At 41.9% G+C, this 15,312-nt stretch overlaps 3 protein-coding genes and 1 long non-coding RNA gene across 4 annotated transcripts in view; 2 read left to right on the top strand and 2 right to left on the bottom strand.

Moving 5' to 3' along the window:
* Nucleotides 1-161: 161 nt before the first annotated feature.
* On the top strand, nucleotides 162-8,462 carry LOC117813309 (GTPase IMAP family member 4-like). Its single transcript, XM_034684454.1, has 4 exons — nucleotides 162-221; nucleotides 5,466-5,510; nucleotides 5,778-5,882; nucleotides 6,091-8,462. Exons 1-4 carry the CDS (start codon nucleotides 200-202, stop codon nucleotides 6,858-6,860), a joined length of 942 nt encoding a protein of 313 aa, XP_034540345.1. The 5' UTR covers nucleotides 162-199; the 3' UTR covers nucleotides 6,861-8,462.
* Nucleotides 8,463-8,919: 457 nt separating this feature from the next.
* Nucleotides 8,920-12,241, bottom strand: LOC117813311. The gene is made up of 3 exons (XR_004631390.1): nucleotides 12,205-12,241; nucleotides 11,684-11,845; nucleotides 8,920-9,033 (listed from the first exon to the last, which is right to left on the bottom strand). It is a non-coding gene; the product is annotated as an uncharacterized LOC117813311 (long non-coding RNA).
* Nucleotides 9,399-13,242, top strand: LOC117813310. Its single transcript, XM_034684455.1, has 6 exons — nucleotides 9,399-9,452; nucleotides 10,448-10,536; nucleotides 11,724-12,032; nucleotides 12,168-12,278; nucleotides 12,810-12,911; nucleotides 12,983-13,242. The coding sequence occupies exons 2-6, from the start codon at nucleotides 10,494-10,496 to the stop codon at nucleotides 13,066-13,068; spliced, it is 651 nt and encodes a 216-aa protein (XP_034540346.1). The 5' UTR covers nucleotides 9,399-9,452; nucleotides 10,448-10,493; the 3' UTR covers nucleotides 13,069-13,242.
* Nucleotides 13,243-14,531: 1,289 nt separating this feature from the next.
* LOC117812338 (arf-GAP with Rho-GAP domain, ANK repeat and PH domain-containing protein 1) overlaps nucleotides 14,532-15,312 on the bottom strand; it is a 29,951-nt gene continuing 29,170 nt past the window's right edge. Inside the window, exon 25 of the mRNA XM_034683028.1 lies at nucleotides 14,532-14,614. Within this exon, the coding sequence (XP_034538919.1) occupies nucleotides 14,552-14,614 (63 nt within the window). The 3' untranslated portion in view covers nucleotides 14,532-14,551. The remainder of the gene's footprint in view (nucleotides 14,615-15,312) is intronic.

The following is a 15,312-nucleotide window of genomic DNA, read 5'->3' as shown; positions in this document are numbered from 1 at the left end:
GAAAAGTCTGTCCTCAAAGATAACTGATTTCTCAATTTTCCCTAAGAATACATTTTCCCTCTGAAACCTGATTGTTCTGTTCACTTTTCTCTTTTTCAGACTCATACCCTGTCCTGTGGAGTTTTATTTTGTAGACTGGATATAGATGTCCCCTGCTCAGAGATGGAGGAAATCAGTTCAAATTAAGAAAAGGTCTGCGATGGCAGCGAGTGAAGACATCAGTGAGTAAACTCTATTACTGTGTATTAAAACTGTAAATATAATCTCTGAACAAACTTCTCTGTCACAGTTTAACAACATTACGTCATGTTTTCTATTTGACAGAGCGGTAAATGTTTCTCAGTTTTTCACTTTCACTTTCAATCACACACAAAATGGCATCGTTATCAGTTCACTCACAGGTCCCCTGATGACTGTAAGTTTAGTTTAGATTAGTCAGTTAATTTTGGTATAGTTTAGTTAAGTTTAGTTTGGATTAGTTTAGTCAGTTTACTTTACTTTAGTTTAGAGTAAATTCAATTAGTTCAGTTTGGATTAGTTTGATTATTTTAGTTTAGTAATTTTAGTTCAGTTTTTATCAGTTTAGTTTATTTTTTATTTTTTATTAACCTTTATTTTACCAAGAATAGTCCCATTGAGATGCAAAGACTCCTTTACAAGGGAGTCCTGGCCAAGAAGTTTCACATTGAGAACAAGACAAAACATATAGTAACAAGTAACTATTACATCAATTTAGCAGTGTTAAGCTCTAAAACATGTGTACAAGCTGATCAGATGGTCCTCCATTCTAGTTTTTAAAATCCTCCAATCGAATCATACAATCCAGTTTTAGGTGACCTTGAAGAGGGAGCAAAAACACCAAAAGCACTTTTACCAAAGACAGAGCGAGTCCGAGGAATGACACAAATAATTTGTCCATGGGACTGAAGATTACAGCCACTGATACCTTTAGGAGTCAATAAAGAGCACATTAGATGGCAGCTCCTGTAGTATGGCCTTATAAAGAAAAACATACCAATTGTTATGGATTGTAACCAGAACTGGACCCAAAAGCAGAACTCAGGCAAAGATCGATTGTGAATATACAAGTCTTTTATTTGGAGTCAGCCACGTGACAATGACAGCGCTGTGTGAGGCAGGAGTGACGTCCACCCTGTGGTAATGGTGCCGTGGGTACAGAAGGGAGCAGTCCCTCTCTCCAGCGTACTCACACAGAGGGAAACAGGAGCTCAGACAAAGGCAGGCAGGTTCAGCAGCAGACAGGGAAGTGATCAGCACGAGAGCAGGAAGCATGCACAACAATCTCTGCAGCAAGACAGAAACACACAAGGACGTCAGCTAAACACACACAAAGACAAGCAAAAGTTAAATGCTGAGGAGCCACAGACTCAGAATACTACTCAAACTGAAGTACGATCTGGTGATGAGTAGGAGGAAATCCAGAGGCTTTATAGTAGAGGGTTGATTAGTGAATGGGCTTCACCTGGTGCTGCCCGTAGATTGAAAACCCCACCCACATTCACCCACAAGAAACAAACAAGGGGAAGAGACACAGACAGGGAAATGACAAAACACACACAAAGAGGGAGAGGGGAGGGCTGCCATGATGAGGATCATGACACCAATGCTCCATTCTTCTCTTGTGTAAGGAAGACAAGCCTACCTTTGCAGCATGGTACACCACAGAGTCCAACATTTTCAGAGAGGCTGAGAAAGCATGCATATAAAGAACATCACCATAGTCAATTACAGATAAAGACAAAGGTTGAGCTTTTTTCAAGCAGCAAAAGAAAAACAGCGTTTGTTTCTGTAAAAGAAACCCAACTTCACCCTCAGTTTTTTGGTTAAACTCTCAATATGACAATTAAAAGAAAGATTTTCATCTAAGACAAAACCCAAATATTTAAATGTTAGGACACATTTGATTTTCTCATTTGTTTCTCATCTTTCACCGTCCCCTTGGACTTTGAGAAATACATTACCTTAGTCTTGTTGGCATTTAAATCAGCCTCAGTTTACGAAGATTCATTTGTACTGTGTTAAAGAAAGCTTGTAGTTTGTTAATTGCACTTGATAGGTACAATGCTGAAGTGTACAAAATGGTGTCATCTGCATTAAAATGAAACTTTGCATGTATTACATTTTTACATAAGTTATTGATATAGATGACAAATAAGACAGGACCCAATACGAAACCTTGCGGAACACCATTTGTTATATTCATGAAGTCAGAAGCTAAGCCATCAACTCTGACACATTGCTTCCTACTGCTCAGGTAGCTTTCAAACCACTGAACAGTTTTCAGCGAGGAACCCAATGTTAGTTGACCTCTGTAAAAGAATCAAGTGATCCGCTGTGTCAAAAGCCTTAGATAAATCTAAGAAAAGAGCAACACAGTGTTCTTTAGAATCAATGGCATTTTTCATATAATTTAAGACCTTCATTGTGGCAGTGACTGTACTGTGTTTTTTTGTGAACCCAGACTGCAGCTCATTAAGAATGCCACGTTGGGATAAAAATAATTTTAACTGGTTTTCTACTAGCCCTTCCAGTACCTTAGCTAGCATTGAGAGTTTAGATATGTGTCTGCTGTTATTTGGTCTTGAGGGATCTCCACCTTTTGATATTGGAGTAACATAAGCTGCCTTCCAGACCTCAGGCACCTGACCATTTTGTACAGACAAGTTAAAGATAAAAGTTGATGGCTCAGTGATTATATTTGCAGCGAAGTATGGTTGAATACCATCAGGACCAGCTGATTTTTTGGTATTTAGCTTTTTTAGAGCTTCACATACCCCATGTACACTATAAAAAAAAGGATTTTTGTGGGTAGTAAATATAATCCATACAAATTGTCTAAATTATACTGAAAAATTTAGGTCAGCAGGTGAACTGTATTATAATGGGTATATTTGACCTTCTTTACTTATTTTTTAACAGTAAAAGTGTCTACACAAATAAACTAAATAATATCTACCCAAAGATATTGGGTGTGCACTGAAGGGTGTGCCTGCGTCATCACTTCTTCTTTGCTGAGGACAGTTTCGGTTGGCGGGAATCTCCGGTTGTGGTTTGGCATCGTGGTGGAAGGTAGTATTGATATTAGGGATGCCACCTTCCAAAAATAAAGGACACCCCCGGCAGCGGGGATGCCACTCTGCATCGGGGATGCCACCGATGGCCTAATAGTGGGGTGGGGCACCAGTTGTGGTAAATCATGATAAAGACATTGTTTTAATAACGTATTGCCTTAGCTGTTAGCTTTTTTGCTAATCACGTATTGCCTGTAATCTACCTGTAAAACCAGGGTGTAGCGTAGTGGGTAGAGACCAAGGGAGCTGGATCCTCCCCTCGTGGTGAGGCTTTCAGCAGTGTGTCTGCCCCTGGTGGCTGGCTGCAGTATAGGTAAAAAATCTGTCTCCCACATTCATTTGAATGGGGGAGCAGTCAAACTTTAAAAAATAAATACACGTCTTACGAACGTTTCTCATATCCGTATGCTGTCGTGATATGTAGTTAGTATTTGACTGCTTTGTGTCCAAGGCCTCTTTTTCCTGAGAAGTTTATTTTTCGTTAGTTACAGCCGCCGTAGAGGGAAACTTCAAAGGACACACAGCGTCTTATGACGCTACGCTGTAGGGCGGAGCTTGTTACAGTGGCTTCACAGGCTCTGGCTGCACAATGGCGGCGCCCAGGAGCAGGATTTTTTGGCTTCAGAACCGTACAATGGGGAAGAGGCGGAGCAGTCTATGGTAGAGACAGTTGTCTGTCAATCAGTAAGTTGGCGGTTTAATCCCAGCTCTGGGAGTCATCATCTTATTTTTAAAGGTGACATATCATGCAAAATGGACTTTTTAATGGTTCTCTACCTGAAATATGTGTCCCTGGCATGTCTACAAACCCCCCGAGAATGAAAAGAATCCATTCTGCCCCTGTTTTGATTTCTCCACCTTTCTGTAAATGTGTGTGAAACAAGCCGTTTCAGACTTCCGTGTTTTTGTTATGTAACAACAATATCCGGTCTGTCACGGAGTTAGAGCTTGTTCAGCCCATAGACTGTATAAAATAATACTGAATCCCCCCTCCGTTTTTCATTACCTGCACAAATGTGTGCTAACAAGGAGCTTAGGAGGGAGGCATGCTAGTTGTAGGCTGTCTTAATAAACACAAAGGTCGGTTTTACTCCCCACGTCTGCAGATTTGAAGATCTAGTGGAGGATTTTTATTTGTCATGGATAAGTGCTAGCGCTAATTAGCATAGCTACATGTTCATAGCTGTAGCTGTAGCTGTGTACCAAGATACACGTCGACATACTGACAAATAAAACAACAAGAAACACTAAATCTGTGACCAATCCTTTAGAAAGTTCCTGCTGCCTTTCTGGTAGAGGTCGGTTTTACTCCCCACGTCTGCAGATTTGAAGATCTAGTGGATAATTTTTACTTATCATGGATAAGTGCTAGCGCTAGTTAGCATAGCCACATAGCTACATGTTCGTAGCTGTGTACCAAGACACACTTCGACATACTGATAAATAAAACAACAAGAAACACTAAATCTGTGACCAATGGTTCAGAAAGGTCCTGCTACAGGCGCCTCTCCTTCAGGATCAGATTCTGGATCAGATTCAGAGGGTTGAAGTAACGTGATCTCTGAGCAGCCGTGTATATTCAGCCAACATGTAAACATTAGATCAACGTGCCTGACAGCCGAGGCACACTCACTTCCTGAGGGGGCGTGGTCAGAGGGAAAACTGAGTGTTCTGAGGAGGACTTAAGAAGAGGGTTTTACAGGCATGTCAAAATCTGATTTCAAAGTGTTTTTTTGAGCATAAACTTTAAAGACATGTTTTGGGGACCTCTTAGACCAATATATATTCATGAAAAAAGCGTGATATGTCACCTTTAAGTTTTGAAATGTATTAAAAAATATAAGTAGCTTTTACCTAAATAATTTTAGTATTTCATCATAGTAAAATATAGGTAGTCTTCACATAGTAAAACTAGGTAAAATTGACACAATTAAATAGAGTGCAAATTGTTACCTCAATTTAATTGAGTAGAATCTATAGGTGGTTTTTCATAGTGTAGCTCAAACTGAGTGAACATAAAGTCTAAATCAATTGGCATTTCTTCGGTATCTCCCTTTTCCAAAGTTAGTCTAGTTTAGTTTAATTTAGTTTAGATTAGTTGTGTTGAGTTTATTTTATTTTAGTGTAGTTTTTCTTACTTGTTTGTGATAAAAGCAGCTGTAATGGCTGAAATTCCACAGGAATAAATATAGTATCGTGGAGTGTTTGAACCCTGAAACATGTTTGTTTCAAGAGTTACTGTCGGATGAAATAATGCAGTCAGAGGAGTATTGGTGAAAGCCTGTCAGCTGATGTGTTCAGGTACTGACCTCTGAATCAGTTTATCGTTTATATTAATGTCTCTTATCTGCTGTTTGCTCTGTGTGTCTGCAGGGCCTCCACAGACAAGGAGGAGAATGAGTATGGATTACCATCCAGGTCTGAATCATCCTTTAAATCACTCAAATCATTTATGATCTATTCATGTTTCCAGGGTGTGTAATGATCCGGAATGACCAGAATGAAACTTGTTGATTCAGAAGACAGACATTAAAAAAAAAAGTATGAGAGATGAAGGTGTGGTCAGGAGAGTTTTATAGAGGAGCACCTAAAGCTCTTGTAAAGGTGGATTGTCAGTATAATACTACCCAGTGTTTAGTCTGGATTATTTCTCATGAACGCTGAACCTCTGCTGGTCTATGTCAGTCTTCAGACTGGTCCTCGTGGGGAAAACTGGAGCAGGGAAGAGCTCCAGTGGAAACACCATACTGGGAAGAGATGCCTTCTGTTCGGCCGTCAGTCAGTCCTCAGGTGAGTGAAGGTACAACGCTGATGCTGGGCCCAGGTGTTCAGGGAGCATCATGTGGAGGGATGTGACTTAGAAATCCGGGGCCGTCTCACCCATTCCCATCCTGGTTTCCACCCATCCATGTTCACATCTCTTCAGAGCAGAGACATTGTTTACGTGTTCCTTCCCCTCTCTCCGTCAATAACAGCTGACCTGTGTGTGTGTCCTCAGTGAGCAGACAGTGCTGTAAGCAGACAGGTCAGGTGTTTGGCAGAGACCTGACCGTGGTTGACACTCCGGGACTCTTCGACACATCGTTACCTGAGCTCACCGTGAAGAGGGAGATCTCCAAGTGCATCAACATGTCGGCCCCAGGGCCCCACGCCATCCTGCTGGTCATCAACGTGGGGCCGTTCACCGCGGAGGAGCGAGATGCAGTCATGCAGGTGGAGGAGATCTTTGGAGAGGAAGCCTGGAGTTTCACCATCATCCTCTTTACCCATGATCTTGGGGGCAGAGTCGACGTTGAGCGACAGCTGGAGGAGGCAGGGCCTGAGCTGCAGGAGGTCCTGAGGAAGGCGGGAAACAGATACCACATCTTCAACAACAACAGGGCCAACGATCGGGGACAGGTCCTGGATTTGCTGGAGAAGGTGGAGGCCATGGTGTCTGACAATGGAGGACACTTTTACTCCAACTTAACCTACCTACAGGTGGTGCAGCTGCTGGATCAGAGGGAGGCGGAGCTTAGAGAGTTCTACAAGAAGAAGCTGGAGGAGGAAATCAAAGCGGTGGAGTTAAAGTACGAGGAGAAGCTGAGAGCAGCTCAACAGGAACGCCCCCGCCTGAAGAAACGCAAAATGGAGGAAGTGAAGGAAATAGAGCGATTCTATGCATCTCTGAACAACTCAGCACGTCCTGTTGTGGAGCAAACTGTGGCCTCTGACCCCGTAGAGGGCATTTATGAGTTTCACATGTCCCTGAAACTGAAATTCACTTAGTCAACTTAGAGAAGCTTTGAACTTAATTCTTGTAGACCACAGAAGGTCCTCCAACAGATCATGGTCACACCTCCACCTGTCCTCATGAGGTCTGCCTCTTCCAGCCGACAGTGTAGTGTTAATTTTGGTAATGAAAATTATGACGATAAATGTTCGTCAACGACTATTTCTTCATGACGAAAACGAGACTAAGACACGCTAAACTGCATCACTGATAATAAAAACTAAGACAAAGTAGGTTTTGATTTCGTTGACGAGACGATGACGAGACGAAAACATTAGTGGCGGATCGTCGGACGTTCAAAATCCATGTTTCCCCCGCTGTGCGTCTAATCTCTAAAGATACAAGTAATGCATTCTGTGACAGGCTGAGTTATTATCTGAGGGGCTCAGCGTTAGCTTGGTCTCTACCTGCAGCAGGTGTGCTTTATGAACCAGCTCTCCTCCCCTCCATGCATCTGTCTCATCTTCATTGATGATTTTTACCCCCGGTGTGCGTTAGTGACAAAGACACAACCAGGGGACGTCTGTTTACTATTTGACGTTGTTGCCGCTATAACCGTAAAAAGCTCCTGTCTTCAGCTTGATTTAATCCAGTTTGGTGAAACATCAGACACATTTAGTAAGTTTGGATCAACTCCTTGTCATCAAAGATGCCGATGCACTTCAGAGTGCCGTGAACTGACTGACTGTCCAGTGCCTCTGTCGCTGCGAGGTGCATTCAGGGACCGTCGTAAAAGTGCAATACAGCCCTTATATTGTGTCCATGGCATTTTTATTTGAAATAAGAGAATCAAGATATCTTCATAGTGGTCACATCAAGAAATTTTTCTTTTTACTTTTTAGCAGGCTAAATCATTTAACTTAAGATATTACACAAAAGTGTTAAAAGAGTGAATTATTGACTATTTGAACACTTGGTAGCCCTGATACTGATATCTGATCGACTACATTAATTATTTTAAAGAGAGAAAATGTTTTGGCAAAAATCAAAGACTAAAATTTGACTAAAACTAGACTAAAATGTTTCGAGTTTCTGCCAACTAAAACTAAACTAAGACTAAAAAGGGCTAAAAAGACCAAAATGTGACTACAACTAACAGGCATATTCATTTTAAGACTAAGACTAAGACTAAATCTAAAATAGCCTCCAAAATTAACACTACGACAGTGGATGACCTGTACCTGTATTTTTCTTTAATACTAACAGAGATGAATGAAAAGGTGTTGTATTCCCTTTTCTGTTCTTCTTTTATTTTGTAGTTTTGTAGTGTCTCTGTACTTCCTGTCTGTATTCTTCTGGTTTTGTTCTAAAGTTAGTTTTCAGTGCTTCCTGTTTTATTTTGTGGTATTTTCTAAGTGTACAGTTTACTTCTTGTGTTCCCCTTCCTTTGTGATCGTGTTTCTGGCCTTCACTGTGATCAGCTGTGTCGTGTTGTCTCACCTGTCTTACAGCTGGTTACTCAGTTTGTATTTCGCATCTGTGTCTGTTCGTACTCAAACCTGTCCGTGTGCCCCTCTGGTTGTCCTCCTGACCTCTGTTCAGACGGATTCTATGTTTTGTTATTTGGCCCTTGTGAATTAAACCTTCAGTCATTTGTATGTGGTTCCTCCTCCTTTGTTTCATCATCATACTTGACGTAGCTAGCATAAGAAGCTAAAGCAGAGCTACACAGCTGTATAGAAACTGCACATCTTCACACAGGAGTTGTCATTAAAGACGTGATCACAGGAGCATAAACATACCAACAATATTACAATTTAACAATTAAAACTTTTATTATTTTATACGCAGGTTTATGGTTTAAGCTTGATTGACTGTTACAGGTGACACCTGTGCACCACTGGAGGTAGGTCAAGTATCTCTGCAGGGAGGTCAGGTACTTCAGCAGATAGATTAGCTACCTCAGCAGATAGGTCAGCTACCTCTACAGGTAGGTAAGGTACCTCCACAGGTAGGTCAGGTACCTCCACAGGTAGGTCAGGTACCTCCACAGGTAGATCAGCTACCTCTACAGGTAGGTCAGGTACCTCCACAGGTAGATCAGCTACCTCTACATGTAGGTCAGGTACCTCCACAGGTAGGACAGGTAGCCCAGCAAGTGGATCAGATTCCTCAACAGGAAGGTCAGGTGCCTCAGCAGGAAGGCCATTGCATCACATTGCAGTGAACCTGTAAGGACAGAGACGCCTCCTGCTGGATGAACAGTCACAACAGATCACCTGAGCTCACTGGTGCTCAGAGAGAGAGTGATGAAAAGCTTAAATCAGCTGGGACACTTTAAGCTCTGTGACGGTGTGTGAAACTTTCACATTGCTCCTGATTTAGACCATACCCACTCTCTATGGTTAGAGGTCTCAGTGTGTGTGTGTGTGTGTGTGTGTGTGTGTGTGTGTGTGTGTGTGTGTGTGTGTGTGTATTTGCGTCTGTGGGCTGGTGTCATTTCCTGCTTCTCTCTGATTGGTCTGTTGAGTCTTCATCACTTACACTTCTCTTCATCGCCTGTGACTTCCTAATTCAATGTTTTTCTTATGAAGACGACATCCATCTCTCTCTCTCACACACATACACTCACACTCACACTCGCACAGGTAGGACCAAACATTTTACTTGCCCTCAGTTCTGTATTATTGTATTATTTGTGTGTGTGTGTTTGTGTGTGTGTGTGTGTTTGTTTGTTTGTGTGTGAGTATGTGTGTGCATGTGTGTGTGTGTGTGTGAGTATGTGTGTGTGTGTGTGTGTGTGTGTGTGTGTGTGTGTGTGTGTGTGAGTATGTGTGCGTGTGTGTTGGCACACGTGTATTAGCAGGACAATTGGTCAGAATGCACACCACACGGAAGGACATTTTGTATTAACAGGACAGGGGCAGTGTCCTGCTAATACTAAAGATGTAGAAGTGTTTCTATTGGTCCACCACGGTAAAGACAAAATGACATCCTGTTAATATTTGACCTTCATTAAACACCTGAAGCCCTTCAACCACAATTTATCTTACACTGACACTTTACACCAAACCTATTTCTTATATTCTTCAGTCTGAATTTGATAAATAAAAAATTACACCTGTCTGATCGTCTGAGTAAATATTAAAATCACTGATCGATGTTAATGCTGAAAGAAGGATCAGACTTTAGGTTTCATTAACAGCATTTGCCACGATTACTCTGTGTGTGTGTGTGCATGCGTCACAGGGCTCTGTAGTGGCTCATGCTGCTGAAGTTCTGAAGTAGTGATCAGTACTGATGAAACCAGCTGCTGAGAACATTTGGAGGAGTTTGTAAAGAGTCCAGAGATCAGTCAGTGTGGTTGATGTCAGTGACTGAGGTCTGAAGCAGGAGGCTCTGCTGAGCGAGAGTTCAGATGCTGCTAAGAACAAAACTTGTTCTTTTAGTATGAACTGAGGTCTGAGCTGAAGTTTCCAGCTCACTGTGTGTCACAATATGTGTAAAAATGTGTGTGTGTGTGTGTGTGTGTGTGTGTGTGTGTGTGTGTGTGTGTGTGTGTGTGTGTGTTTGTGTGTGTGTGAGTGTGTGTGAACACGTTAACCACTGAGAATGTGTGTTTCCCTCTCACATTGATTGACAGCTGAGGGGTCAGATCCTGCAGAGACTACAGACCACAGATAGCAGCCATGTTGGCTCTTGTCTGGTTACTGATGATGATGAAGAGTGAAGGTGAGTCAGTGTGGCTCTAAACAGTGACATGTATAATAATGAATAATAATCATCTTCATATACAATAGTCATCTATAATAATCATAATCATACATAATAATCATCTATAATAATAATCTTCATATATAATAATCTTACATGATAATCATATATAATCTTATAAAGGAGCAGGGGTGTCTCACTGTAGTCAGTCATAATTCATGGGCTCCACTGTGACTGTGCACACACTGACAGACTGAACTCTCGTCAGGTGTGAGCCAATGAGCCAATGCTCAAAAAGTAGCTTTTCATTGTGACTGATACATTCTTTGATCCCTGTAGAGATATCAGAGATCGATGTATCAGAGTCTAATAGGTTCAGTTATTTAAGAAATCCCAGTCATAGATTTAGTCACTCTGTTGTAGAGCATAATAATTAATGTACGCCATGTGGTCTGTATGCCATCTGTCACGTGTCATCTCATGTCACAGTGTAACTCAAGTTTAGGAGCATTTTTATGCACACTCTCAAAACAGTGGATACCTCTTTTCTATCACATCTTCACATTTAGATCGCCTACAGTGATCCCAGACCTGCACTGCAATCTGAAATAGGACACACACATGATTTAAATATGTGTGAGGTTTTTAACCATTAGCCTGTGCAGCTCCTACAGCTCTACCTGCAGAGTCTGAGTAAGCTCTCCCTGCATCACATGTCAGATGTTTATCCTCAGTCTGTCTGAGTAGTCTCATTGTTTATGTGAAGGATGCCTAGAGGAACTGAAACTTTTTGTAGTTTAGTTTATGTAAAGCTGTTGCTTCTGTCAGGTTAGGTAATGCCTTTCAATTCCATTCTGTTCTGCTTTGATCTGATCCATTCCATTCTATTCTACTATGATCTGTTCCATTCCATTATATTTTGCTTTGATCTGTTCCATTCCATTATATTTTGCTTTGATCTGTTCCATTCCATTATATTTTGCTTTGATCTGTTTCTTTCCATTCTATTCTGCTTTGATCTGTTATGTACTGTTCTATTCTGATTTGATCTTTTCCATTCCATTCTATTCTCCTTTCTAACGATTGATTTGATATGACGTGTGTTTTCAGTTTGTCCCTGGTGCTTATTACTATTGTTATGGGGCTGACGCTCTTAAATTAATACCTCAGAACAGTCTTGTGATGTGCCTAACCTTTGACCCCAGCTGTAGAGGTCATCACTGTGCGCAGTGGAGAGTCTGTCCTGCTGACCTCAAAGTTGCTGAAGAGTGCAAAGGCAGAGCACAGGCAGGACATCAGGTGGACTCACCAGCACCTAGTGATGTCACTGAAGAACAACAAAACCGTGTGTTATCATAAACGCTGCGCCATGCAAAGCAATGGCACGCTGATGTTCACACACGTGCAGAGCGCAGACGCAGGAGACTACAGACTGGAGGTGTTTAATAGCGAGGGGCAGAGACTGGTGGAGGAGGACTTCCTGCTTAGGGTGGAGGGGGCAGGGCTATCACAAGGTAATCAATAATAAATACAGTAAATAATGTTATTAATAAAATATAACATATCAATATTATTAATATTCTCTCTCTCTCTCTCTCTCTCTCTCTCTCTCTCTCTCTCTCTCTCTCTCTCTCTCTCTCTCTCTCTAGGTGGCAGCATTAAATTGGTGTGTGTGTTGATTATCACCTTGGTCTTGCTCGTCCCCATCGTGATCTTCTACGTCTGCAGGAAGAGGCAGGTTCAGAGGACAATGACAGCAGGTACATTAGCCAACGACAGACAGTCTGAGCTGTGACATATGCACAGGGGTGTGCTCACGGTAAAGTGACCTCTCAGGGCCTATTTCGAATCTGGATCAGAGTCTGATCCAGATGTGAACCCTTTGTTCCTCTCCTGGTTCAGCTAATGCAGATTACTTTTGTCCTGGAGTTTAAAGATAAACTGGATTGAATAAACCTACTGATTGATGAACCTGATTCAGGCACAGTTGAAGAACACCAAATCCAGATTGCCAGAGCTCTAAACGAGACTACACACTACATTCTGTCTCCACTTGGGGCGGATATTTTGCTTATATTTGATGTTGATGCTGTTTGGTGAAATGTTTAATGAGGCCTAAATCCTTAATTTGATTAAAACTTGAATGACGACTTCATCTCCTCTATCTGTGGAGCTTTAGCAATTCTGATGAACGATAGATTTGTAGTTTATAATCTAAATAATGATAGATAAATAGATTATAATCTGACGAATTATAGATCAGTAGATTATAATCTGCTCTCCCGCTGCAGGTCCTCTAGAGGAAAATGTGTATGTGGTGATGAACGGTAACAAGAGCAAGGCAAAAGATGTGGAGGACGAAAAGCATGAGAATGAAGAGGAGTCTCCTTATGGTAACACACACCTACACGCATACACACACACAGATGCTAACAGATGCTAATTCACTCGTTCCCCTTCACAGTTCTGTGTCCTCCTCGTCTAGTCGTTTCCATGGAAACACTAATCACAGACCAGAAAACTTTGGATGAAGAAGACATCTATGTTTAAAGATGACCAATAGGAGCTTACCTGGTGGTTGACTGCACACCTGGGCTCACCTGTGTGATGTCATCGCTTGTTGATCAGTGTTTACTCCTCTTGTTTAAATAAAGTTCAAATATTCAAATGTCCTGAAAATTTATTTTCTGATTTTGATTAAAAGGTCTAAAAGGCCAAACTACCTGTGTGAACAACTGTTCTCTTTGATGAAGTTAAACAAAATATCTCACAGGAGTCGTTTTACTGATGAACACCTTCACAGCTCAGAGCCTGACCCCAAACATTGATGAACTTGCATCCAAGACGAGATGCCGAGTATCTGGCTTAGACTAGTGTGTATCACAGAGCAGCAGACTGAGCTTTAATATGTTTCCTTTTTGCACTTTTTCTCACTACCACAGGGCATTTTTGAGCAATAAGAAATGAATGCAACATATTTTTCATTTTTTAAATGTTTATAGGCAAAAACTTAAGCTTTGCTAGTTCAATGTTCAATATGTGCAATAAGTTAATTTCAATAAGTTTTGCAATAAACATTAAACCAGTCCGGCCCTTGACTTGCTCCAAATTTTTTATTTTGGCCCTTGGTGTATTTGAGTTTGACACCCCTGCTCTAGACCACCTTATGTTTACGGAACACTGAGATCCAAACTGGATGAGACTTTATCCTGAACACAGAGTTTCTTTGTTCCTTCCAGCAGGTGGCGCTGACGCTGAAGCAGCATGAATATAACAGAGACTCACAGACTCAGACCTCCAACTGACAACAGTTTATTATGAACCTGACCTTTGATTAAAACATGTTCAGAGACTTTATAACCAGTTCAAGTGTAACTTCTGAAACTAAAGAGATTAAACACACCTGTCTGAAAGCTCATTCAGATTATCTGAAGAAAGCACACAACTAAATATCACTGAGACCTGACATCAGTCCTCCTCCTCATCCTCCTCCTCTTTACAAAGCAGTGTACTCCTCCTCCTCCTCTTTATAAAGGGGTGTACTCCTCCTCCTCCTCTTTATAAAGCGGTGTACTCCTCCTCCTCCTCTTTATAAAGCGGTGTACTCCTCCTCTTTATAAAGCGGTGTACTCCTCCTCCTCGTCCTCCTCTTTATAAAGCGGTGTACTCCTCCTCCTCGTCCTCCTCTTTATAAAGCTGTGTACTCCTCCTCGTCCTCTTTATAAGGCAGTGTACTCCACCTCCTCTTTATAAAGCGGCGATCTCCTCCTCCTTGTCCTCCTCTTTATAAAGCAGCAACCTCGTCGTCCTCCTCGTCCTCCTCGTCCTCCTCATCCTCCTCATCCTCCTCATCCTCCTCATCCTTCTCTTTATAAAGCGGCGATCTCCTCCTACTCGTCCTACTCGTCCTCCTCTTTATAAAGCAGTGATCTCGTCCTCCTCGTCCTCCTCGTCCTCCTCGTCCTCCTCGTCCTCCTCGTCCTCCTCGTCCTCCTCGTCCTCCTCGTCCTCCTCGTCCTCCTCGTCCTTCCCTTTATAAAGCAGTGATCTCCTCCTCCTCCTCCTGCTCCTCCTCTCTCTCCCCTCCTCCGGGCCTCTGCAGACAGATACATCCATCAGTCATCTCTCACACAGTCATTTTATTACAATTAACCCAACAGGAGATCATTGTGTATTTACTGTTGCTAGGAAACATTTCTCCCAATCAGGGCCACTCATCGTGTAAACAGGACGTCACTGCAGCATCACAAGCAAGCTAGCTAGCATAGCTTCAAACAGAGTAGTCTTTGTTATTTCTGTGTTCGTACATGCTCAGGGCTGCCATACATTCTGTTTGTAGTGTGAGGGTTATATCTGATGCTAAGCTAACTAAAGCTATTAGCCTCCTGCTCTGTAATTCTAATCATAATCACTTTCTAATTCTTCAGACTAACTTCAGTATCAAGCAACATTTATCAGGATTTCATACATCAACTGTTAGCATGCTAATGCTAATGTGTTTCCCAAGGCAGTTAGCAACTGTATGTAGTTACATATTCTACCCATGAGTTCTAGTTACTAGATAAAGATTAGTTAAGTGAGGGTAAATGTTTCACTCTAACACCAGCACAATGTAGTGTGTGACTGGCAGTTCCCTAACGAGCCAATCACAGGAGAGAACGGACACCTGTTATGTGAAGCCAATGCGGGAGTGATATAAACTGCAATACATCGAAAATCCGCTTGAGGCTGGCTGCAGAAACACCGGAAGACGATCTTTGCAGCATTAATAAACATGTTTACAGCCTGGTTCAA

This window comes from Notolabrus celidotus, chromosome 5 (assembly GCF_009762535.1).
Source record: "Notolabrus celidotus isolate fNotCel1 chromosome 5, fNotCel1.pri, whole genome shotgun sequence".
NCBI classification, from domain to species: Eukaryota; Metazoa; Chordata; class Actinopteri; order Labriformes; family Labridae; genus Notolabrus; species Notolabrus celidotus.
Note: the sequence above shows the minus strand (reverse complement) of the source record. Positions and strands in the feature narration are given on the sequence as shown.

Bases quoted from the DNA above. Each gene is read 5' to 3' on its own strand.
- LOC117813310 (XM_034684455.1), top strand. From the start codon at position 10,494: ATGTTGGCTCTTGTCTGGTTACTGATGATGATGAAGAGTGAAG. The intron at 12,279-12,809 runs GTACATTAGCCA...CTCCCGCTGCAG, and splicing joins TCAGAGGACAATGACAGCAG to GTCCTCTAGAGGAAAATGTG. The intron at 12,912-12,982 runs GTAACACACACC...TCCCCTTCACAG, and splicing joins TGAAGAGGAGTCTCCTTATG to TTCTGTGTCCTCCTCGTCTA.
- LOC117813309 (XM_034684454.1), top strand. From the start codon at position 200: ATGGCAGCGAGTGAAGACATCA. The intron at 5,511-5,777 runs GTCTGAATCATC...GGTCTATGTCAG, and splicing joins GAGTATGGATTACCATCCAG to TCTTCAGACTGGTCCTCGTG. The intron at 5,883-6,090 runs GTGAGTGAAGGT...GTGTGTCCTCAG, and splicing joins GGCCGTCAGTCAGTCCTCAG to TGAGCAGACAGTGCTGTAAG.